The sequence below is a fragment of the Salmo salar genome, chromosome ssa03 (genome assembly GCF_905237065.1).
Source record: "Salmo salar chromosome ssa03, Ssal_v3.1, whole genome shotgun sequence".
Taxonomy (NCBI): Eukaryota; Metazoa; Chordata; class Actinopteri; order Salmoniformes; family Salmonidae; genus Salmo; species Salmo salar.
Genome location: NC_059444.1, coordinates 72,265,360 through 72,290,546, shown reverse-complemented (window position 1 = coordinate 72,290,546; position 25,187 = coordinate 72,265,360). Strand labels below are relative to the sequence as shown.

General features: G+C 44.0%; 1 protein-coding gene across 24 annotated transcripts in view; it reads right to left on the bottom strand.

Moving 5' to 3' along the window:
* Window positions 1–384: 384 nt before the first annotated feature.
* Window positions 385–25,187, bottom strand: part of mybpc2a (myosin binding protein Ca) — a 51,413-nt gene continuing 26,610 nt past the window's right edge. For 10 of the 24 annotated variants that reach the window (XM_045715284.1, XM_045715278.1, XM_045715287.1 and 7 more), the window contains 29 exons: window positions 24,213–24,233; window positions 22,749–22,769; window positions 22,377–22,391; window positions 20,029–20,103; window positions 19,733–19,881; window positions 19,355–19,472; window positions 19,067–19,115; window positions 16,852–16,908; window positions 16,589–16,761; window positions 16,237–16,369; window positions 15,902–16,026; window positions 14,526–14,631; window positions 14,215–14,375; window positions 13,923–14,088; window positions 13,495–13,601; window positions 13,339–13,368; window positions 13,078–13,217; window positions 12,726–12,885; window positions 12,338–12,442; window positions 11,944–12,132; window positions 11,696–11,830; window positions 11,362–11,529; window positions 11,146–11,234; window positions 10,501–10,696; window positions 8,004–8,143; window positions 7,642–7,801; window positions 5,297–5,433; window positions 3,280–3,466; window positions 385–815 (listed from right to left, as the gene is read on the bottom strand). In XM_045715284.1, the coding sequence (XP_045571240.1) occupies window positions 775–815; window positions 3,280–3,466; window positions 5,297–5,433; window positions 7,642–7,801; window positions 8,004–8,143; window positions 10,501–10,696; window positions 11,146–11,234; window positions 11,362–11,529; window positions 11,696–11,830; window positions 11,944–12,132; window positions 12,338–12,442; window positions 12,726–12,885; window positions 13,078–13,217; window positions 13,339–13,368; window positions 13,495–13,601; window positions 13,923–14,088; window positions 14,215–14,375; window positions 14,526–14,631; window positions 15,902–16,026; window positions 16,237–16,369; window positions 16,589–16,761; window positions 16,852–16,908; window positions 19,067–19,115; window positions 19,355–19,472; window positions 19,733–19,881; window positions 20,029–20,103; window positions 22,377–22,391; window positions 22,749–22,769; window positions 24,213–24,233 (3,353 nt within the window). In that variant the 3' untranslated portion in view covers window positions 385–774. The remainder of the gene's footprint in view (window positions 816–3,279; window positions 3,467–5,296; window positions 5,434–7,641; window positions 7,802–8,003; window positions 8,144–10,500; window positions 10,697–11,145; window positions 11,235–11,361; window positions 11,530–11,695; window positions 11,831–11,943; window positions 12,133–12,337; window positions 12,443–12,725; window positions 12,886–13,077; window positions 13,218–13,338; window positions 13,369–13,494; window positions 13,602–13,922; window positions 14,089–14,214; window positions 14,376–14,525; window positions 14,632–15,901; window positions 16,027–16,236; window positions 16,370–16,588; window positions 16,762–16,851; window positions 16,909–19,066; window positions 19,116–19,354; window positions 19,473–19,732; window positions 19,882–20,028; window positions 20,104–22,376; window positions 22,392–22,748; window positions 22,770–24,212; window positions 24,234–25,187) is intronic. The other 14 variants (XM_045715292.1, XM_045715295.1, XM_045715288.1 and 11 more) reach the window with 4 other exon arrangements.

Genomic DNA, 25,187 nt, shown 5'->3' with positions numbered 1-25,187 from the left:
TTACCTACCCTCCGCTCCCCATACCTATTACCTACCCTCCACTCCCCATACCTATTACCTACCCTCCACATACCTATTACCTACCCTACCCTCCACATACCTATTACCTTCCCTCCACTCCCCATACCTATAACCTACCCTCCACTCCCCATACCTATAGCCTACCCTCCACTCCCCATACCTATTGCCTACCCTCCACTCCTCATTCCTATTACCTCCCCCCCCCACACACACACACTGACAACACACACACACACACACACACACACACACACACACACACACACACACACACACACACACACACACTAGCAGAATTACAATCATAAATCCCACCAGCCGTGATAAACCCGCCCGGGACCTCATACACAACACTGACAATGCTTTGGTAAATTACTGTTTTATGTGTGTTGCACTGACAGGTTCATGTCACAGATATGAAGAATCCATCTCTGAGCTGTAATATTCAGCTATTATTAAGGTACTCTATTACTACTCTCAATTAGCTTGTCTCAATGTAGTGGTCTGTTATTATCATAATTCATTCAGTTATTACCGATATGGTATTTGACATGCCACTGGTGAGGATGTGAGAAAGAGAGGGATAGAGAGAGAAGAAAGAGAGAAAGAGGGAGATAGAGTGAGCATATTTAGAAAACCTCACCAGTTTTTTTTATTCTAATCATATTTATTCACGTCTATCCTGTTATACATAATCCATTATGATTCCTGCAGAACTGTATCCTCTGGTGCTTCTATCGGTCACTCTGTCGCTCATTTCTTCTCCTCGTCTCCTTCTTTCTTCTCCTTTAAGACTGGGGAGGGCAGAGAGAGAAACTCACCATGAAAGAGAGGATAGAGGGGGATTATCCTACTTTAATCTCCCTCCCTCCCTCCCTCATATATATATATATATACTGAACAAAAATATAAAAGCAACAAAGTGTTGGTCCCATTTTTTCTGAAATAAAAGATTCCAGAAATGTTCCATACGCACAAAAATGTTATTACTCTTCAATTTTGTGCACAAATTTGTTTACATCCCTGTTAGTAAGCATTTCTGTAACAAGCCCTTTTGTGAGGAAAAACCTGGCTCCCAAGTGGGTGGGCCTATTGTCACGTTCTGACCTGTAAAGGTGTTAGTGTTTAGTTTGGTCAGGACGTGGCAGGGGGTATTTGTTTTATGTGGTTCAGGGTGGTTGTGTGTATGTGTCCATGTAGAGAGGGGTATTTGATTTATTAGTCCAGGGTTTTGGTGATTGTTCTATGTTAGTTTATTTCTATGTTCTGTCTAGTCATTTGTATTTCTATGTTTAGTTAATTGGTGTTGGGGCCTTCAGTTGGAGGCAGCTGTCTATCGTTGCCTCTGATTGAAGGTCCTATAATTAGGGGTGTGTTTGTATTGTGGGTAGTTGTATTCTGTTTTGTGCTTGTCACCTGACAGAACTGTTAGTGTCGTTTCTGTTAATTGTATACGTGTTTATTTTGTTTCTCCTTCTTATATATTAAAAAGAGAAGATGAGTATACACTTCCCTGTTGCGTCTTGGTCCTCCACACACGACACTCGTTACAGAACTACCCACCACAACTGGACCAAGCAACAGAAGAGGGAGCAGCCAAGGACGCAGGAGGACTACAGGGAATCGTGGTCATGGGAGGAAATCCTGGCGGGAGAAGGTCCGTGGCGAAGGAACGGTGAGGACTGGGAGAAGTACGTTGGGACGAGGCTAGCAAGGAGGCCTGAGAGGCACCCCCAAGACATTTTTTGCGGGGGGCACACGGGGTGGGTGGCTGGGCAAAGGATGCCCCTGAAGCCAACACCTCGTGCTTATTATGGGGAGCACATGGAGTGGAGAGTGCCAAAGTACGAAGAGGTACGCAAGATCTCGCCCATGCACACGCACAGTCCGGTGCGTGTGATCTCAGCCCCAAGCAAAGGCCGTGCTAGAGTGGGCTTCCAGCCTGGAAGGAGGATGCCAGCCCAATACGTCTGGCCACCGGTACGCCTCCGAAGTCAGGCCCCTGCATAGCCCAGTCCGCCCTGTACCAGCACCCCGAACGTACAGGGCTACTACTGCCATCCAGCCAGGACGGGTTGTGCAGGAGGTGAGCTCCAGACTTCCAGTACTCACCCAAGGCCCGGTGTATCCTACTCCTGCTCCTCGTAGAAGCCCACAGGTGCGTGTCTCCAGTCTGGCTCCTCCGAAGCAAGCACCGCGCACCAGGCTTCCCGAGCGGCAGCCTAGTAAAGCTCGACCTATCCCTGCTCCCCGCACAAGCCTACAGGTGCGTGTCTCTAGTCTGACTCCCCCGAAGCCAGCACCATGCACCAGGCTCCCAGTGTGGCAGCCCAGCCCAACTTGTCCTACTCTTGCCCCTAGCACTAGCCCTGAGGTACGTGGGCCTAGTCCGGCGTCCCCTACGCCAGCCCCACGTACCAGGCCTTCAGTGCACGCGCCTCACCCAGAGTGCCCAGCGACAGCGCATTGATTTATTAGTCCAGGGTTTTGGTGATTGTTCTATGTTAGTTTATTTCTATGTTCTGTCTAGTCATTTGTATTTCTATGTTTAGTTAATTGGTGTTGGGGCCTTCAGTTGGAGGCAGCTGTCTATTGTTGCCTCTGATTGAAGGTCCTATAATTAGGGGTGTGTTTGTATTGTGGGTAGTTGTATTCTGTTTTGTGCTTGTCACCTGACAGAACTGTTAGTGTCGTTTCTGTTAATTGTATACGTGTTTATTTTGTTTCTCCTTCTTATATATTAAAAAGAGAAGATGAGTATACACTTCCCTGTTGCGTCTTGGTCCTCCACACACGACACTCGTTACACCTATGCCCTTCCAGTCCCACCCATGGCTGCACACCTGCCCAATCATGTGAAATCCACAAATTAGAGCCTTATGAATTTATTTAAATTGACTGATATCCTTCTATGAAGTGTAACTTCGTAAATTGTTGTGTTTATATTTTTGTTCAGTATAATACGATGATTTGTATTCTGTACAACTGCCTGAATCATACACTCACAATCTCTACATTTAATCTTGTTAGGGAAAATTACATACGATCAGAGTGTTCCCAACAAGCGATAATCATAAGTCATAGATTGTGAATCCATGACCAGCTTTGTAATAATGGGTTTAACGGATGATAACTGATGATTAGTTAGACAACTATTGACTGCCAATAAAAGTATGTCTCATACTGAGTATGATAGGAGTTGTAGTGTGTTTGTGCATGTCTATGTGTGAATGCGTGACTGTGTGTGTGTGCCAGTACCTCGGACTTCCAGCCTGCACTCCACCTCGTCCTCCCCCAGGTCGTTGATGGCCTTACAGGAGTACTTGCCCCCGTCAAACTGGCTGGGCTTCCTGATGTTCAGGGTCAACACCCCCTGGTTGTTCTGCATCAAGAATTTAGGATCCTCCCCAATGATCATCTTGTTCTTCATCCACACTATCTTAGCCTGAGGTGGGGAGAGGGGGGGTTAAGAGAGGAGGGAGGGACTTTAATTGGGGAAACATTTGGCCTTGAAATATAAATCACCAACTCACTAGGCAATTTTCCATTGACCCCGGTTTATTCGACAAAAGCAATATCATTGTAACATGTGTAATGGAAAGGCAGATATAGGAGACATTTTCTGAAGAACGACAACAGTTTTATCCATTCAACAGGGTGGATTTGAGTGATTTTTCTTTCTTTGTGAAAAAATGTATGGAAATGATGTTTTTCAGAATAAATTATGATTGCCTAATCATTTTGAAGGTACCTGGGTCATGTGATATCACCGAGTAACTATAAAGCTCCACTCCACATTTAATTCTAATTCTATGCTTACAATATACATTTTTCCAACTACACTGAACAAAAATATAAACGCAACATGTAAAGTGTTGGTCCCATGTTTCATGATCTGAAATAAAAGATCCCCGAAATGTTCCATACACACAAAAAGGTTATTTCGCTCCAATTTTGTGCACAGATTTGTTTACGTCCCTGTTAGTGAGCATTTCTCCTTTGCCAAGATAATCCATCCACCTGACAGGTGTGGCATATCAAGAAGTTGATTAAACAGCATGATCCTTACACAGGTGCACCTTTTGCTTAGGACAATAAAAGGTCACTCTAAAATGTGCAGTTTTGTCACAACACAATGGCCACAGATGTCTCAAGTTTTGAGGGAGTGTGCAGTTGGCATGCTGACTGCAGGAGTGTCCACCAGAGCTGTTGCCCGAGAATTTAATGTTCATTTCTCTACCATAAGCCGCCTCCAACGTTGTTTTAGACCAGCCCAGTACCTCCATATCCGGCTTCTTCACCTGTGGGTGTCATGCCTGCTCCACGTGTATGACAGTGTGTTCCAGTTCCCGACAATAACCAGGAACTTCACACAGCCATTGAAGAGGAGTGGGACAACATTCCACAAGCCACAATCAACAACCTGATCAACTCTATGCGAAGGAGATGTGTTGCGCTGCATGAGGCAAATGGTGGTCCCACCAGATATTGACTGGTTTTCTGAACCACGCCCCTACTTAAAAAAAAGGTATATGTGACCAACAGATGCATATCTGTATTCCTAGTCATGTGAAATCCATAGATTAGGGCCTAATGAATTCATTTCAATTTTACTGATTTCCTTATATGAACTAACTCAGTAAAAGCTTGAGAATTGTTGCATGTTGAGTTTATATTTTTGTTCAGTGTACAAAAATAATGTTTCTTTGCAGTACATGGATTGTCCTGACTTTCAGGAATGCCTGAATTCGGGCTCCCGAGTGGCACTGCATCTCAGTGCTAGAGGCGTCACTACAGACCCTGGTTCAATTCCAGGCTGTATCACAACCGGCTGTGATTGGAAGTCCCAAAGGGCGGCACACAATTGGCACAGCGTCGTCCAGGTTCGGGTTTGGCCGGGGTAGGCTGTCATTGTAAATAAGAATTTGTTCTTAACTGACTTTCCTAGTTAAATAAAGAATTGCTTCGCCTTGCTTTTCTGGTTAGCTGGATGCAAGTTTCACCATCCAACTATTTCAGATCTACAGGAGTGCAAGTTTCACAGTGGCACGGACCGTGGAGTTACGTTGGCACATGAGAATTATTAGAATATGGCAAATATTAGTCAATTATTGCATTCTATTCATACTGGCTTTCGCGGGCTACCTGAAACATGAAACAGATAGGTGGGAGGGGATACAGGTTGTTGCCAATTTATTCATGTCAAATTTGCCTAAATGGGTAATGGAAACACCCCCATCCCCACATACACACACACACACACACACACCCTCACCTTAGGGTAGGCCCGGACAGCACAGCTGATGGCAGTACTGTAGCCTGCAACGACAACCCTGTCCACTAGGGGAGCTGTAAACTTGGGGGAGCTGCTCATGTCCCTCTCTTTGAAGGCTGGTTTGTTGTATTCCAGATCTGATAGAGGGATATAGATGGGGACTGTGATAGCTGCGTTTATTAGGCTATATAATAATAATAATAATAATAAATGCCATTTAGCAGGTGCTTCTATCCAAAGGGACTGACAGTCATGCGTACATACATTTTACGTATGGCTTGTCCGGGAATCAAACCCACTATCCTGGCATTACAAGCGGCATGCTTTAGCTTTATCAACTGAGTTACAGAGGACCACATAGTATATCGTGTTGTCTATTATATCTACATACTACATTTGGTATAGTATGGTGTAGTGTAGTGTGGTGTAGTGTGGTGAAGTGGTTCTCAAACTGGGGCTCGCAAGAAGGTTTTGGGGGGGGGGTCGCAAGTTTGATTTTTTTTCACACACATAATCAACTACATAAAGTTTAGCAATCTGCTACAAACACATCTTTGCCAGAACAATAGGCTACCTGGCAATTTCATTGATTATTTTCACATTTTAGCAGGTTTGGGTGGCTAGTACTGGCTATATTTCGAAAGATAGCTGTAACACTGTAACAGTCTTTTTTTACTTATGGGATGAAGATGTAACATTCTGGTGAATTTATTACGATATTTGTGAGGAAGGAAAAGACTACAGACAGACCATGGTTAGGCTGTTACGATGACCATATTACTGCCACACTGGCGATCACGAGTCATGATTACATCCTAAATTCCACGTGACCGCTTTGTCACGGTATCTAGGCTTCTCCAAGCTCTGATGCTGCTGATGGTCATTAGCAGCCTACCAAACTTGCTAACTGCCTGGTACTCAGCTCTCTATTGTCCCTCTAATCACTTTGACATCAACGCAAATGTAATTGAAAATCAAATCAAAACACTTCATGAGAGCCCATGAGAAAAGCCCATGCGTGAGAAAACAGTTTTAACGGCCTCTATTAAAAAGAGGAGGATCCCGTCAGCTTTCTATAGGCTAGGCCTACTATATTTATTTATCAACTTTCATAATATTAAGCACATTGCTTCTCTTTTCAAAGGGAGTATAGCCAACCTGGCTGGCAAGAAAATGAACCACGTGAAAATCCTCCTCTATTTGCAATTTAAGTGCATAGATGACATGTATTTTTCCCCCGCCTGTTCCGACAGGTGAATGATAATGGTACATTCTAAATCAAATACTAATCTCATACATATATTATTTAGTAAATGTAAAGACAAGAATAAATCAAGAATAGTCTGATGGGTGATGATATTAGCCTATCACTTGTGAATGATGTGTTATCACTTGTGAATGATGCCCAGCTTGTGTGCAGTAAGGAACGAAACAGCGCATACCTTTTTTGTGTGACTTTTTCATAGTCGCACACCTCATGTAGCCTAGCCCATAGGCCTAAATGTTTTGATAAGGTTTGTATCACACAACTAAAGTGGCCAAATAACTTCTTAAAATTATGCACATTAATCCGCTTTACAACCAGTGTAGAGCCTAACAGGCATAGATAGGCTGCGTGTGAGCTTCAAATTTGGGGAAGATCATTTTCACCATAAAAATGCACCTTTATAATAAAGCATTACATGCATAATCTCATTTGTGGTTACTTTTTAGAATGGTGTTTTCCCACTAATTGATTACATTTTGGAACATTCGCACTTACAGCCTACTATCGTGTGCGCATTGCTGCGCTTATAATGTGAAGAAATAGCCTAATAGTTGATCAACATTTTAAGCTAAACGTTCTGATCTGTTGCATCAGCCTCATTGCCTTTAAAGGTTTGATGCTAGTGGTTGTATTCATTTGGGATCTATCGCATCCTACAACTGTACAAATATTTATTTCTCACACAGAAGGCCAAGTTGACCAATTGAATAGGTCAACTTTTGTACTATGAGGGATAGTAGATTGTAGATTGACATACTGTAGGCTAGTGCTTACTCTAACCATGTTTTCCATCCCATCCTGCAACCTCCGATACATACAGGTAGGCCATATGACCCGTCTTGCTCTGGACTTCAGAGAAGTGACATGATATCCCTAGTTGATATTGGCTGCTAATAGCTATGAATGACTTTAATCTCAAAATGCTGGTGTAAAACTCAGTTTATTTCTAGATCTTGCCTTTTGAAAGTGCATCACTGTTTATGGCTATAATGACAGGCTACATTTGCGCAGCGATGGTGCGTGGTGTTTGCGTGAGCGTGCAGGGGGTATAGTATGGTGTAGTATTGTAGTGTGTTACCTGTTTTGCCTATGATGGCAGTGTTCTTGCTGAAGGCTACCTCATCGCTCAAGCCACAGATGTTCTCACTGAACACACGGAAGGAGTACTCGTTCCCCATGACCAGGTCAGATGCTGTGCAGCTGGGCCGGCGGTTGTGCTCATACACTGTGAACCAACCCTGACCAGAGAGAGAAGGAGAGGGAGGGAGGGAGAAGTAGAGAGGTAAAAAAAAATGGGAGGATATGTGGATATATAGAGGTAGATGTTTGAGAACAGAGGATGAGGGTAGAGAGGGCAGAGAAGGAGAGGTGAGGTGGATACACAGTAAAGAAAGAGAGAGCTATAGAGAGAGATGAGGAAAGACAGAGGGAGTTGGAGACCTGGGTCTTCTTGTCAGCCTTCTGGATGGTGTAGCCGGTGATATCAGTGTTGCCTGTGTCTTTGGGGGGCTTCCACTCCAGAGCAGCGTTGAAGCCCCACACATCTGTTACCATCACATTTATAGGAGGACCTGGCTTGTCTGTGGGGGGGAGTAGGAAGGAGGAAAATGTACATCTGTGTGTTAGTGAGAAAGAGATCTCTTTTAACAGACAAACCGACAGCGAAAATGGAGCATGTGGAGTGTGTCTCATGTACGTCAGTACTCCAGTATGTTTGTCATTAATCCTGGTCTCTGCCTTGCTGCTGCTGCTGTGACTAAACGTGTGTGGGGGATGATCTGAGGAGGCTGGGCCCTCTCATTAGCTCACCTCCCAGCAGGGGAAAGGAGACAAAGGCCCCTAATCCCACCCTAATCCCAGTCTACACACCAATAATTCCAATGGAACCCCACTGCGTAATCCACCCACCCAGCCATACAGCACCCTGACCCTCACACGGGTGCTAAAAGGAGCAGGAAGGAGGGAAAGAGGGGAGGGAGGGCGCAAAGCGGCAGTACGATGGCAGTCAGGGCAGGAGGGAAGGATTAAGAAGAGAAGAGAAGAAGAGAGAAATCAGCCTCTTTGATGATTCCCTCCCTACTTTGGAGTCTTAGATCCCCTCCGAGGATTAAATGAGGAATTATCATCACATTAAACTCTGGGGTGTCATCCTAGATTTAAGTCATTGCATCATGGTGGCTCCATATTTGACTGTAATAAGTAGTAAAACATACTAGGTATAGTGACTGAAGGGTGAGCGGGGACATACAGTTACAGTGGCAAGAAAAAGTATGTGAACCCTTTGGAATTACCTGGACTTCTGCTTAAATTGGTCATAACATTTGATCTGATCTTCATCTAAGTCACAACAACAAACAAACACAGTCTGCTTAAACTAATAACACACAAACAATTATACGTTTTCATGTCTTTATTGAACACACTGTGTAAACATTCACAGTGCAGGGTGGGAAAAGTATGTGAACCCTTGGATTTAATAACTGATTGACACTCCTTTGGCAGCAATAACCTCAACCAAACGTTTTCTGTAGTTGCGGATCAGACCTGCACAACGGTCAGGAGGAATTTTGGACCATTCCTCTTTACAAAACTGTTTCAGTTCAGCAATATTCTTGGGATGTTTGGTATGAACCGCTCTCTTTAGGTCATGCCACAGCATCTCAATCGGGTTGAGGTCAGGACTCTGACTGGGCCACTCCAGAAGGTGTATTTTCTTCTGTTGAAGCCATTCTGTTGTCAATTTACTTCTGTGTTTTGGGTTGTTGTCCTGTTCCATCCCCCAACTTCTGTTGAGCTTCAATTGGCGGACAGATAGCCTTACATTCTCCTGCAAAATGTCTTGAAAAACTTGGGAATTCATTTTTCCATCGATGATAGCCAACTGTCCAGGCCCTGAGTCAGCAAAGCAGCTCCAAACCATGATGCTCTCTCCACCATACTTTACAGTTGTGATGAGGTTTTGATGTTGGTGTAATGTGCCTTTTTTCTCCACACATAGTGTTGTGTGTTCCTTCCAAACAACTGAACTTTAGTTTAATCTGTCCACAGAATATTTTGGAACATCCAGATGCTCTTTTGCAAACTTCAGATGTGCAGCAATGTTTTTTTTTGGACAGCAGTTGCTTCTTCCATGGTGTCCTCCCATGAACAGTGTTTTGCGTATCGTAGACTCGTCAACAGAGATGTTAGCATGTTCCAGAGATTTCTGTAAGTCTTTAGCTCTAGGATTCTTCTTAACCTCATTGAGCATTCTGCTCTGTGCTCTTGCAGTCATCTTTACAGGACGGCCATTCCTAGGGAGAGTAGCAACAGTGATGAACTTTCTCCATTTATAGGCAATTTGTGTTACTGTGACTGATGAACATCAAGGCTTTTAGGGATACTTTTGTAACCCTTTCCAGCTTTATGCAGGTCAACAATTCTTAATCTTGGGTCTTCTGAGATCTCTTTTGTTCGAGGCATGGTTCACATCAGGCAATGCTTCTTGTGAATAGCAAACTCAAATTTTGTGAATGTTTTTTATAGGGCAGGCCAGCTCTTACCAACATCTCCAATCTCATCTCAATGATTGTATTCCAGGTTTGCTGACTCCTGACTCCAATTAGCTTTTGGATAAGTCATTAGCCTAGGGGTTCACATACCTTTTCCAACCTACACTGCGAATGTTTAAATGATGTACTCAATATAGACAAGAAAAATACAATACTTTGTGTGTTATTAGTTTAAGCACATTGTGTTTGTCTATTGTTGTGACTTAGATGAAGATCAGATCTAATGTTATGACCAACTTATGCAGAAATCCAGATACTTCCAAAGGGTTCACATACTTTTTCTTGCCACTGTACATATGGCCTCCATCCCAAATGGAAACCCTATTACCTATATAGCGCACTACTTTTGACCAGAGCCCCTAATGATGTTGGTGCCAGTGACTGACCTACGATCTGGATGTGTATGTCAGCCTTGTCCTGCATGTTGTCTATCTGGACAGACAGGGTGTACGTCCCAGAGTGGTCCCTTTCTGCCGAGCGAATGAACAGGATGGTGTCAAAGTCACTGGTGCGGATGCCCACCGATTTATTCTCCAGGGGCTCACCGTCTTTCAACCAGTTGACCACAGGGCGAGGCTTCCCCTGGGGAAAGAGAGGGGTGATATGGTCAGTGAATGAAAATGACATTTACTGGGATAGGATTAAGTAAACCTTCTAACCCCCCCCCCCCCCCCCCAAAAAAAAAGATATAGATGTACTTTTGTAAAGTGGTTGTTCCAGTAGATATCATAAGGTGAATGCACCAATTTGTAAGTCGCTCTGGATAAGAGCATCTGCTAAATGACGTAAATGTAAATGTAAAATGTAATTAAAGAGTGAGATGCTGCTACAGGAGAAGTGCAGGAGGAACACCCTAAAGTGAGAAAGGTGTAGACTGGCAAGAATATCCCATTTTCTGATTGGTTCGTTCGTTTTTGCATTACAGGACAATGATTGCTCTTTTTTTCACACACTGAGACCCAGCTAACATGAAGTCAGCCCTGTCTCTAGCCCGGGGAAGGTTACTACTGTGCGGTGCCAGGTGTTCAGACCTGGAAGGGGATGACCAGGTTGATCTTCTCGCCCACTTTCCTGATGAACTTGGTTCTTAGCTGGCGAGGCAGGCGGATCTTTGGGTACTCTGAGACATGGAGGGAGACAGAGAAGAATGTCAACACAGAAGTAATGGAAGTGGCTGTGTATACTGTGTGTCAGAGGTCTATGGAGAAGTGTGTGTGTGTGCGTCCATGCATGCGTGTGAGTCTGACCCATGATCTCTCTGATGGTGACAGACTGTTTCATGGTGCAGGGGGGGCTGCGTCCAGCGATGTTCATAGCCACCACTCTGAACAAGAGCTTCTCTCCTGTTGGCAGCCCCTTCACACGGTACGTGTTCTTGTCCACTGGCTCCTTATTGGCTGCCACCCAGTTATCCTCTGAGGGATGGACCAATAGCAGAAGAGTATTCATTGTCATCCACTTGGAAATGAGATGGTTCATCTGTAGGGTTTTATAAGAATTCTATAGAGGAGTTCTATAGCAGCGATTAGTGAATTAGAAGGAATAATAATGTTATTGAACAATCCACAAATCCTCCTTCACCTCCTTCTTTGCACCACTCGATTATGTACCCGTCAACGCCCCCTGCTCCAACCCTCTCTGGAGGACGCCACTTCAGGGCACAGGTGCTGTCTGTCACATCCTCCACCGTCAGACGAGTGGGCTCACTGGTAGGAGCTGAGAGACAGAGAGACACAGAGAGAGAGAGAGAGAGAGATAAGCTGTATAAGTAGAGTATCAGGAGATTGAAAGGCTTCTCTCCACTGCTCTAGTGATAAGTGTCTACCAACCGATGGGCATGAAGGGCTTTGAGTTGCCGCTGGGCTGGGAGATCCCGATCCCGTTGACAGCAAACACTCTCATCTCATAAAAAACACCCTCAATCATCTTCTTGGCCTCGTACGTGGTTGACTCAAACACCTCAAAGTTCAGCTTGGTCCACCTGGAGGAACCCTGCTTCTTCCTCTCCATCAGGTAGCCTGCGAGTGACGTCATCACAGAGCGACATTACATCATCACAAAGCGACATCATCACAAAGAGACATCTTCACAGAGCGACATCATCACAGAGCGACATCATTAGATCTTACCAATATAATGAGAGAGGTTAACAGATACCTGTTAACCCAGAGGAAAGAGAGTCTGATAGCTCAACAGATAGATGTAAAAATAGGAAAGGTGCACCTTTGATGGGCGCACCCCCGTCAAATTTGGGGGGATCCCATGTAATGGTGGCTGTGTCCTCGCCAACTCCCATACATCTGACGTTCTCTGGAGGGTTAGGCACATCTGGAGGGGACAGGGGGAACAGTCAGGACAGAATATAGAGGTGTTCTCACCAGCTCAGAATGGGTTCTAAGTTAATGTCACATCTATTATTGAATCTCTCTTAGTGAATTGCTTTTAAATATCTGTTTACATATATATTGCATAAGAGGGGAGAACAAGACATAGAGAGAGAAAAGGGAGGGAGCAGGGAGATGTGGAGGAAAGAGGAGAGGAGTGTAGAGAGGAGAGTAGAAGACTGGAAAGAGAGAGAGGAGAGAGAGAGGAGAGAGAGAGTACCACTGACCAACGATCTTGACGGTGAGCTCAGCCCTGTCCTCTCCGGCTGGGTTGGTCACTATGATGGAGTACTGGCCTTCGTCTGGCCTCTCCGCCCCCTCAATGACAAAGCTGCTCAGAGTGGTCCTGGTCTCCACCCTCACTCTGCCCTCCGCCTCCGATATCACCTAGAGACAGGAACAGGGAGGGCACTTCGACAACTGGACTGACACTGTCTGGTGATTCAGCTACTGTGTGTAACCTGGATGGCCTAATGGTTGGTTAATGTGAGTGACACCCTGCCTTCCTTAGAGAGGCATGCTGGTGCAGGGGTTTGATGTGTGTGTGAGGAGGATGTAACAGAAAGACTAAATCCTCACAGTGTCTCCTTTCATCCAGCACACAGTGGGGACAGGCTCTCCTGTGATCTCCACATCAAGGCGGAGCTTGTTGCCAGCCACCACAACAATGGTGTTCTTGCTGCCCGTGCTACTGGTGTCCAGGTGGATTTTGGGAGGGTCTGTGAGGGGCGGAGGAATGTCAGAGAGGGACAGGTGGTCCTGGGTGATTATCACAGTATTAAATACACTGTAATAAATAGGTAATGCCAACGGATGATAGGCGACAATAGCCACACCTACCTTGGCGTGGAACATATTCGATCTTGATTTCTGAGATTAACAGAGAAAACACATGAATCAGTATCGTTTAAAATGCAGGCTCTGCTTCATTGTACTCAGTAAAACTTAGGAGTCTCTCTCTCTTTCTCGCTCTCTCTCACTCACTCTCTCACTCACCAATGAAGTTGAGTTTAGCGGAGAGGGAGAGTGCGTATCCTTCAGGGACAAAGGTGTAGTTTCCTTCGTCCTGCGGCTTCACGTCATCAATCGTCAGCTTGTGGATCCTGGAGAACCAACGGCAACCCAACGTTACCAAGGAGACAACAGACACTCGCAGTGACCCACAATTATGTAAAGCACACAGTTACCCTGGCAACATGCTTCATTATGCAAAATCAAGCAAAAAACGCATGGGAAAGCTCTCTCCCTGCATGACCAGTGTTGCCATGGTAAAACACCTGCCATAGGTGGGTCTAGCTAGTGAGAATATGTACTGTACTGACAAGGTCCCATGGAGAAGGAGAATTTGAGGATGTTCAGGCGTGTCTGAAGTTACTGCAACTCAATGAGGACCCCCCCAAGGCCCCAGCAATGTGATGCCATACCTTCCGATGTGTGACATCTTGATGCGGTTGCCGGGTTTGACCTCCACACCGTCCTTGAACCATTTTCCCACCACCTTCTCATCAGACACCTCACACTTGAACATGGCCTGTTCACACGCCTTCACCGACAGGTCAGCTATACTCTGCAGAACCTCCAGCTCCTTGGCTGAGCACCAGGGGTAGAGATGAAGGGAAGGAGAGAGAAAAAGCAAACATTTCAGACTCTTCCAAAAAATGAAGTTAATTAAACATTTCCTTTTTTAGTGTACTGTATGATATCTGGAAGTGGTACCTTCCACTTCCAGTTCTCCTTTGGATTCTCCCCCGTTAGTGTAAACATAGTACATCCCGATGTCCTCTATGGTTGCTTCATTGATGACCAGAGTGTGTTTCTTCCCATCCTTCTTTATCCTGATCTTCCCATCCTTGGTCAGCTCAACTCCATCTTTCATCCTGAGCACGGGTGAGACACACAGACATAGAAATAGCGTTTAACAGCGGTGAGAGACACATACACACACAAATGCCACAGCTGTAACAGAGATTGATTGATTTAGTTACTTAGTCATTTGATTAAAAAGGATATTAGTATGAGTCCCTCACCATTTGACGTTGGCTCCTTCCTCTGACACCTCACACTCAAACTCCACCTTCTCTCCCACCACGACATGCACATCGTCCAGCAGCTTGGTGATGGTGACTGGGGGCTCTGTGGATAGACACAGACGTCAACACAACTCATACACCTCATACAAACACCATGGGGAAGTTACACACACACACACACACACACACACACACACACACACACAAACACAAACACACTTACAGGAAAACTCACCAACAAAGACTTGATCACTCAACACCAAAGTAAGCAGAAGAATAAGGAGGAAGAAGTGGAAGAATGATGAAGCTGAAGATTTCATGGCACAGCACTGTATACTGTGCTAATACAAAGACACGCACACCTAACATGTACCAGTCCGCACCAGGATTCAATACCATGTCACAACAACACAATGTCCTCCATAGTCTCCATTAATACTGCTATAGAAACATAAAACTGAGCTGTTGTGGTACGGGGGAGACAGTACCTCAGGTCTCCAGGAAGGTGACATCATCATCACTGTGTCAATGCGTGATGCTAAGCTAGCATCCGTTAGCTGCCGTCCTCTATATCCACCTCCCTCTGACCTCCTCATTTTCCGCAGCAACTTCAGCAGATGATAGACATCAACTCTGGGATCTGAGTCACGGCACCACTGTAACATGAACCCGCCCGCCGCGGGCTCCCATACAGTACCATGCTCACAACAACAACACAACAACGTACTCAGAAGTTTCCGCCAAAAGTGCTATACCGCAAAAGCCCAGGATGTTTTTTTGGGGGGGAGACAGTACTTCAGGTCTCCAGAAGGTGACTGAACTGTGCGATCGATGCTAAGCTAGCTTCCACTAGCTACCATCCGCTAAACACACGTACACCTTCTCTCACGTTAGATACATCAACATGTACGGCATTGATATAAACACTGACAGAAGCAACAGGGACGTCTAAATACACACAACAACACACAGTACACTGTGGTTGTTGCACTGGAATGGCGTCTGTGTGGTGAAAGCTTACCCGTTGCTGTAGGGTCTGATAAATGCAAAAACAGGATGAAATGAATGGGCACAGAGAGAGAGCAAAGCACGTGATGATTGAGGAGCAAATGCATCTTTGTCCCTCTTCCCAAAATCAACGAGACACACAGAACACACATAAGACACGCTACAAACTGGACAACAAATATAGGACGACAATGTTGTGCAAACTTACTGTTCATAGACATTAATACACACATACATACAAACATTGAGACATGTACTGCATACACAGTAAATGTTGACAGACACTACACACTCAAAGACACTGAACTAAGCAGGGAACAACTCCCTCCCCTCAAACACCCCATGTAAAGATGCTGAGTGTTTACCTTTGACAAAGACTTCAGTGAAGCTCTTCTCCTCTCCCACCACACACTCATAGGCTGCATCGTCAGACAGGTTGCACTTGTTGATGGTGAGTGTCCGTTTGTTGCCCACGCACTCAAACACATACCTGACATGACAGACAGACAGGGGCAGAGAGAGACACTGGTGACCGAGTGTCGCTCACTCAACTCATCGACAAATGAATGACTCACACGCTCATATAGTCAAATATACTGACAATCACGCATATTCTCACACACACACACACACACACACACACACACACACACACACACACACACACACACACACACACACACAAAGCAGCCAGTCTCACTTGGCGGAGGGTTTGATCTCCACTCCGTTCTTCAGCCATTTGACCTGAACGTTGGGGTCATGGAGCTCAACATGCATCTGGGTCCTCTTGCCCTTGTCCACGGAGTAACATTGCTCTAGCTTCTTCAGGAAGGCTGATGGACGAAAAGAACCAATGTTATGTCTCCAGCCTTTACACACCAGACACAACAATCAGAATAACCCCAGCAACACTACACCAGACTACCTCCCTTTCAGAGCCCCTCGGGCATTCACTATAATATAGCATTCCCTGTCCCAATCACTCTCAAGTAGAAATGCCCACAGCTTGTCTACTTCCTCCTCCAGTATCCCCCCCATTTCTCTCCCCTCACCATCACTCTTCTTGGGTTCCACCTTCTTCATCTTCTTCAGTCTCTTGAGTAGGCCCCTGAGGTCTGTGATGCCATAGTCAAAGGCAATCTTCTCATAGTCACATGGCTTAGCATCCTTCAGGATCTCCCACACATCCACATCCTCTTTGGGCTCGTCCCTCGCCTTTTTTTCCCTGAAAGAGAGGGGGAGAGGAGATTGATTGTGTGTGTGAGAGTGTGAGAGTGTGTGTGATTGCTCATAATGGAGTTAACTCCACTCCTACCTTTTTTTGAGGAGGGCACTGAAGTCCAGGTCACCTGCATCCTCTCCTGCATCTCCCCTGGGGACAAGAAAGGGTACGTGTGGGAGAATTAGGTTTCCTACAGTGTTAGGTCAGGTCAGGTTAGAGGAGTCGGTCATTTCAAACATAATATACAGTATACTGTACATACAAATATACTTGTTGTATATTAAGGTTTTACATAAGATCAATCAACAATGAATATCTGTGCTATTTCAATGCTATTGTAGTGAATCATTGTTTGTTTACATAAAATATGGAAGTGAAAGAATGGTACTGGACATACAGTAAATGGTACTACACTGTACTACACTGTACACTGTACATCCACACACACATACCCACATTCACTTTCTCTGACGTAAAGACACATCAACGATATAGTATTGATATAAAAGTTATAACAACAGGGATGGAATTCCCATATACACACAAATATACAGACAGTACACTGTGGTTGCACAGTATCGCACAGTGTCTGTAGCCATGTCTTACCCTTTTTTGGCGCCTTTTATGCCTCTGATAACACAAAACAGGATGGTAATGAGTGGGCATATAGAGCATAGTGGAATCAATAAGGCGCATACTGACACTTTGCCCACCTAAAGTCAATGGGACATAAAAAACAGCATACTAGTGTGTGTGTATACACACACACACACACACACACACACACATACTTGAACGTTCAGTATTGACCTCTATTTGTTACTGTATCTAACCCAAACACAGATACACTGTACATGTACAAGGCTGTACATTGACACATATATACACAGTAAATACTGTGTAAATGTACACGCACAGGTACTGCTGATACACACCCACACAGCGCTTTTCTTACACTATCTTAAAGATCCACACATGACACCTCATGATTGCATCTCTAATGTATGTAATCCATGGGAAATATACACTAGTTCCACTTGAGGCCTTGTCAATGGGCCACACTCAGACAGACGTATAGTACCAGAAATAGCCTCACATGACAAAGAACACATGAGGGGAAGCACAGGCTATTTCAGATTTGAACACACACAGTGGACAGATGAAGAATTCCAAAGGTGGGAATATGGAAGCACACGGAAGAGAATCTCAAATAATATATTCTGAACACACACAATGGATTCAGGTTCTGGAAGAAGTTTAGGACAAGGCTGCCTTATAACAGAGAGGCAGCAAGGCCAGACACGGAATCGCTGAGGAGGAGGATGGGGGTACACACGGATGAATCGCAATGACTGGATTCTCCATACTTACTGACAGTGGGAGTTGGAACGTAAAAACCGCCACATACTGTGGCAAGGTCAACACTAACCCATCCAGCAACTTTTGGGGTGTTGAAGGTTTTTTGGCATCTTGGGTTTTCACACTTTAATTCATGCTTGTAATGCATCTATTTTTTCATATCTTTTCATTCTCTTTTTCGTTTCTTCATACCAAAATTCACAAAATAAACACAAAAACACAATCTGAAATGGTCCTTTGCACGTTGTGTTTCCTTTCTTACCCTTGCTTTTTTGTCTTTTTGTCTGATTAGGAGAGGAAATCATATTTGAAACAGTAACTAGAGAGAACTGACTGGCGGCAGCACTATGCCAACAAACACAGAGGGATTTTCTACAGCTTCACAGCGAGAGACAGAGCTGCTGCACACATATTGAAACAAGTCTTTGGAGACAGGGAAGAGAAGACACACGAATACAGAAATACAGACATACAGGGATATACATAGTGAACAGACACAGAAATAGAAACATATGGACACAATGTACAACTGAAACATAAAAACACACAAACAAACATACAGGTTAGTCACAGAGACACACCAGTAAGTCACAGAGACACATCAGTAAGTCACAGAGACACACCAGTAAGTCACAGAGACACACCAGTAAGTCAAAGAGATACAAATAGACATGAATGCACAGATAAAGACATAAAGAAAAGGCAGATGTATAGTACAATGACAGACATACAGTGAAGCCAAAACGCACACAGACAACGTGACTGACACAGATATACCATAGACACCTACAAACACAGATATGGGAGCCAGAAAGACAGTCAGGGGAAGATATACTCACAGTGGGACAGATGCCCGGAGGCAAAGATAGAGAGAATAACCAACATATGTGAGGTGGGAGAGAAAGACAGATGATATGTTGAATGGAACCACCCTGACAGTGACACTCACGATCGCTTGAAGGCATCCAGGATGTTGGCGGGCTGCTCTTCTTGTACGGCTGAAACATGACAGAGGGAGGGAACGGTGAGAGGAACACTGGACTAACTGACAGACAGTTGAAAAATCAGGATGAATAATGGACTGAGTACTGACACTGAAACACATATAGACTACCTGCTTTATCATTATACATTCTGTATCAAATATTGAATGACTTACTGACAAACTCACTGACCACAGGTTAAGTGACAGATACATGACTAAATGGCTGACAATGATGGCCTGGGAGGGACCCACCTTCCACTGTGACTTCAAATGTACAGCTGTCACACTTGTCTTTGGAGGTGACCTCACAGCGGTAGCCACCTGCGTCTCCTTCCACTACTTTGATGATGCTCATCTCATATGTGTAGACCTGGTTGAGATAGTGAGAGAGGAAGACATACACCCTTACAATACACACACACACACACACACACACACACACACACACACACACACACACACACACACACACACACACACACACACACACACACACACACACACACACACACACACACACACACACACAGTACACACAGTACACACACACACACACAAAAGAGTAACACAGATGTACAGTAGACTTTCACTTGTGCAGATTTGAGAGAATGTGAAAACAGTGACACACACCTTGGAGTTCCTGTCATAGGCCTCTTTAAACTGCACGTGCTTGCCAGCCTTGCTGCCCAGGTCCAGCCACTTCCCTTTCAGCCATTTCATGTTGGGCTTCCTCAGCAGGTCAGATGAGTCCACTTTAGCCACAAATGTGACGTTCTTCCCTGCCACCCACAATTTACATCAGAAATTCTGACCTCTGGATAATGGTGTTTTTAGGGTTCTTATGCATGATCCGTATGTGAGTGTCAATCCAAACTTCAGAGTGTTACAGTATGTCTCAGAAAGGGGGAAGAGGTTAGTGGACTCACCTTTGATTACTGTAGTGCTCTCTGGCCTCTCTACAAATAGTCCGGTCAGCTCGGACTGCCCCCCTGGGACAGTCTCTAAAAGTAGGGAGAGGTCATAGAGGTCAGGGGTAGAATAAGGTCATGGATGACTGCTCATCAGACATCATAGACACAACAACATCAGTGAACAGACAAATAGAGACAGAAAACCAAACATTAGACCAAAGCACCTAACCTTTGTTTATACAGTGGGGCAAAAAACGTATTTAGTCAGCCACCAATTGTGCAAGTTCTCCCACTTAAAAAGATGAGAGAGGCCTGTATCATAGGTACACGTCAACTATGACAGACAAAATGAGAAAAAAATATCCATAAAATCACATTGTAGGATTTTTAATGAATTTATTTGCAAATTATGGTGGAAAATAAGTATTTGGTCACCTACAAACAAGCAAGATTTCTGGCTCTCACAGACCTGTAACAACTTCTTTAAGAGGCTCCTCTGTCCTCCACTCGTTACCTGTATTAATGGCACCTGTTTGAACTTGTTATCAGTATAAAAGGGACCTGTCCACAACCTCAAACAGTCACACTGCAAACTCCACTATGGCCAAGACCAAAGAGCTGTCAAAGGACACCAGAAACAAAATTGTAGACCTGCACCAGGCTGGGAAGACTGAATCTGCAATAGGTTAGCAGCTTGGTTTGAAGAAATCAACTGTGGGAGCAATTATTAGGAAATGGAAGACAAGACCACTGACAATCTCCCTCGATCTGGGGCTCAACGCAAGATCAAACCCCGTGGGGTCAAAATGATCACAAGAACGGTGAGCAAAAATCCCAGAACCTAGTGAATGACCTGCAGAGAGCTGGGACCAAAGTAACAAAGCCTACCATCAGTAACACACTACGCCGCCAGGGACTCAAATCCTGCAGTGCCAGACGTGTCCCCCTGCTTAAGCCAGTACATGTCCAGGCCCATCTGAAGTATGCTAGAGAGCATTTGGATGATCCAGAAGAGGATTGGGAGAATGTCATATGGTCAGATGAAACCAAAATATAACTTTTTGGTAAAAACTCAACTCGTCGTGTTTGGAGGACAAAGAATGCTGAGTTGCATCTAAAGAACACCATACCTACTGTGAAGCATGGGGGTGGAAACATCATGCTTTGGGGCTGTTTTTCTGCAAAGGGACCAGGACGACTGATCCGTGTAAAGGAAAGAATGAATGGGGCCATGTATGGTGAGATTTTGAGTGAAAACCTCCTTCCATCAGCAAGGGCATTGAAGATGAAACGTGGCTGGGTCTTTCAGCTTGACAATGATCCCAAACACACCGCCCGGGCAACGAAGGAGTGGCTTCGTAAGAAGCATTTCAAGGTCCTGGAGTGGCCTAGCCAGTCTCCAGATCTCAACTCCATAGAAAATCTTTGGAGGGAGTTGAAAGTCCGTGTTGGCCAGCGACAGCCCCAAAACATCACTGCTCTAGAGGAGATCTGCATGGAGGAATGGGCCAAAATACCAGCAACAGTGTGTGAAAACCTTGTGAAGACTTACAGAAAACGTTTGACCTGTGTCATTGCCAACAAAGGGTATATAACAAAGTATTGAGATAAACTTTTGTTATTGACCAAATACTTATTTTTCACCATAATATGAAAATAAATTCATTAAAAAATCCTACAATGTGATTTTCTGGATTTTGTTTCTCATTTTGTCTGTCATAGTTGAAGTGTACCTATGATGAAAATTACAGGCCTCTCTCATCTTTTTAAGTGGGAGAACTTGCACAATTGGTGGCTGACTAAATACTTTTTTGCCCCACTGTAAATACCATTCATTTATTGATATTTTGTCTACTAGGCAGCAAGATCAAAGGTCAGAGGTAAAGCTTGTCTTTGTTCACCCTGTGACTTATTGAGACGTCTTGTATCCACATTTAGCAACAGCTTTTCTCAAAGACAGAAAAGTGCTGCGGCATGTGTTTCCACTCCCTGAAATGTCTCCACTATTCTAATGGATGATCATGAGAAATCATGTGACATGACATCAGTCTTGTATTTATCTGAGGGTCAGTATCCAAGCGTCTAGTCAACACCAGAAGAGGGCCTTTAACAGCAGTAAGGTAAGCCCACCTGGGAATGAACAAGGAACTAAAAACACATCTGAAGACGTGTTTATCCATCCCTTTCCACTAGTCTTGTCCCACTTTGACAAAAGTAAATATAGCTCTTTAATGTTGTGATATTATCAAAGCATGACTGCTGGCTCCTGTTCCTTTGCGTGCTCCCTCCTTTTCAAAAAAAGGATTGCATTGTTTTGTGTCAGCAGATAGACAAATACAAGCTCAAGTATTTGTTTGTCTTACCATCATCGGGCAATTCTGTATCAGGGAGAAAGAGAGAGAGAGAAACACAGCGGGGAACACATTAGCTGTAGTATCTTTACTGTAATCTGAAAGATGAGCGTTTACTGAGCAGCTATGAAAACCTGACCTGCAGGTGCTCTCTCACACACACTTAACGTCTCTCTCTTCCCTCTCTAACTTGGATGAACATTTCCTTTCTTTTCAAAATGGAGGTAAAAACTAGACGGTGAATTTCCACAGTCGTCAAATTCAAACCCGTTGGTGACACTGTACTCATCATTACAATGATTATTATTATTATTATTATTATTATTGAGAATTTAGGGGAATTATTAGCGGTGCAAACGGAACACAATTTATTTGTTCTCTCACCTTCTGAATCTGACAAGAGCTCTATGGAAAAAGAGAGTTTATAAGCATAGAGAAGCAGGTAAAAAGCCATATCAATTGACCAATTGATTGGGTGAAAAGGTTGTCGAGAGAATGGAACAAGGGTCAGGAATCAAGTGAGGTCATGCACCTCCATAAACTCAGAGTCACACCGCTTATGCCCCTCTATCTGCTTTTATGGGCTCAGTTAATTTGATTGGAATCAAGTGACCCCTGTGCACAGATCCAGGCTCAGTTCTCTAGTGTGATTTAAATCATTTCAGTAAGAATGTGAATAGGTCAAGCTGATCCTGGACCAGCACCCAAGGGATACTTTTCCTTCAGCCCTTTACACCATTTCACTCTCACATTGGAAAGTCGCTGCGGTTTGAAACTGTGAGAGGTTGGGAGTGCAGCGGTAAACACCTCAAATGGAAGAGCAGAACCGGCAACCATCAAAACCATAACAATTCTTCACTAAGATAATTTTGGGGGATAATGCGTATTATGGGAAATATTATTGTAGGTAAATATCACTTAATTCATTATTACTGTAACACTTCAGGAACAGATAATACCTTGATATTTCACATCAACATCTTTTGCAATACAGTGATTAATGATAGGGGATATGGTATTGTGCAGGAACAGTATTTGAACTAACTAAACAAAACAGCAAAACTTATCATCAATTTATCCTTCTATTAAACCATTACCTTAGTAAGTGCACACATACACACAGGTCACGATATATACCCAGAGTAAATATATACAGTATATATCATTTTGTCATTTGTAATTTAGATTACGTTTTCACTCTGCATCAATTTCAAGTCAAGGTCATTTGATGTTTAATACAATTCCTTCACTTGGATGCTTTGACGAAACCATGATACTGTATCATGTAATGTCTAATCTCAACAGATCAGGGGTGAGTTTCCCAAAAACATGAATATCATATTTAGCACTAAAGATCATCTTAAGTACATTCATAAGCAATAGAAAAATGATGATTTTATGCCATTTTGCCAATATGATCTTTATGTTTTTTGGAAACTCACCGCTGATCTCTAGTAATTAGTATCAGTCGGCGCTGATATCACAACTATCTGTCAGACTGATTTTCTGGGTCTAACTCCTCAACAGATGTTCCTAAAGATCTCTACATAAATGATACAGTATCCATAAACCCATAAAATAGGCCTGCAGGATCTCTTCCATTACCGACTGCCATCTACAATGGTCTGTACTGCTACAGTCAGACTATGAAGGCCTTCGCCAGAGCAATCCCAGGATTCAGTAGTCTCCGTTTGTCAGTCCACCGTGACGGACACTCAGGTCACCGACACACCGTGCCGTGACTGAGACTGACAGACATGCACGTTAACCAGGTGATTGACAGGAAGCAGGGAAGCATAAGAACACACAAACACAGAGGGGGAGTTGTGTATTGTTTCCTTTCCTTACCATCTCTGCACTCACTTCCCTCTGAATGAAAAGAAACAATTGGTACATAGACATTAGTACTGCGGACAGCGAAGGGTTAAACAACAACCAAATATACTGTCCCTGTGTACGGAGTCTGTGACCGGAGAAAAAAGTTGTGGATATATGAATATATGAAATACTAGATCATAAAAACAAAACATACAAAAATACATAGGCTTACCCATGATGACACTGGCATACATGCTGGTTCATACAAATACACACAAACTTAATACATTTGTGCATTCATACAGTCACTGCACTACAATCCTTTTGTTAACAGTACCCTTCCTTGTCTCAGGGTGCTTCACCTCTGATAAAAGAAAGTAAAAGGTTTTATGGTTAAGTATGAGGAGAATGCTAATATATACAGTACCAGTCAAAAGTTTGAACACACCTACTCATTCAAGGGCTTTTCTTTATTTTTACTATTTTCTACATTGCAGAATAATAGTGAATAATAGTGAAATAGCACATATGGAATCATGTAGTAACCAAAAAAGTGATATATTATATTTCAGATTTGTCACGACTTCCACCGAAGGTGGCTCCTCTCCCTGCTCGGGCAGTGCTCGGCGGTCGTCGGCGGCGGCGGCCTACTAGCTGCCACCGATCCATTTTTCCTTTTCGTTTGTGTCTGTCTGTTTTGTTTACACCTGTGTCCTATTAGTTAATTTCAGTGGGTTTATTAACCTCCGCTGCCTGCTAGTCTTTGTGCGGGATTATTTGCTGTTGTTGGTCTGCTTGGGGTGCGTGTCTGCGCTACAGGTTTTTCTTTTCTTTTCACGGTCGTGTTGTACCGTTTGTAATGTATTTAGGAGTAGATGTTTCTCCTCCGTGTGTTACGTTTATTTCCCTGTGTGTGTCGATTTCGTTGGGTGTGTTTCCCCACCTGTAGTTGTCGTGTTTTGGGACGTTCAATAAACATTTGTGCTACTGGATATTCCTTGCTCT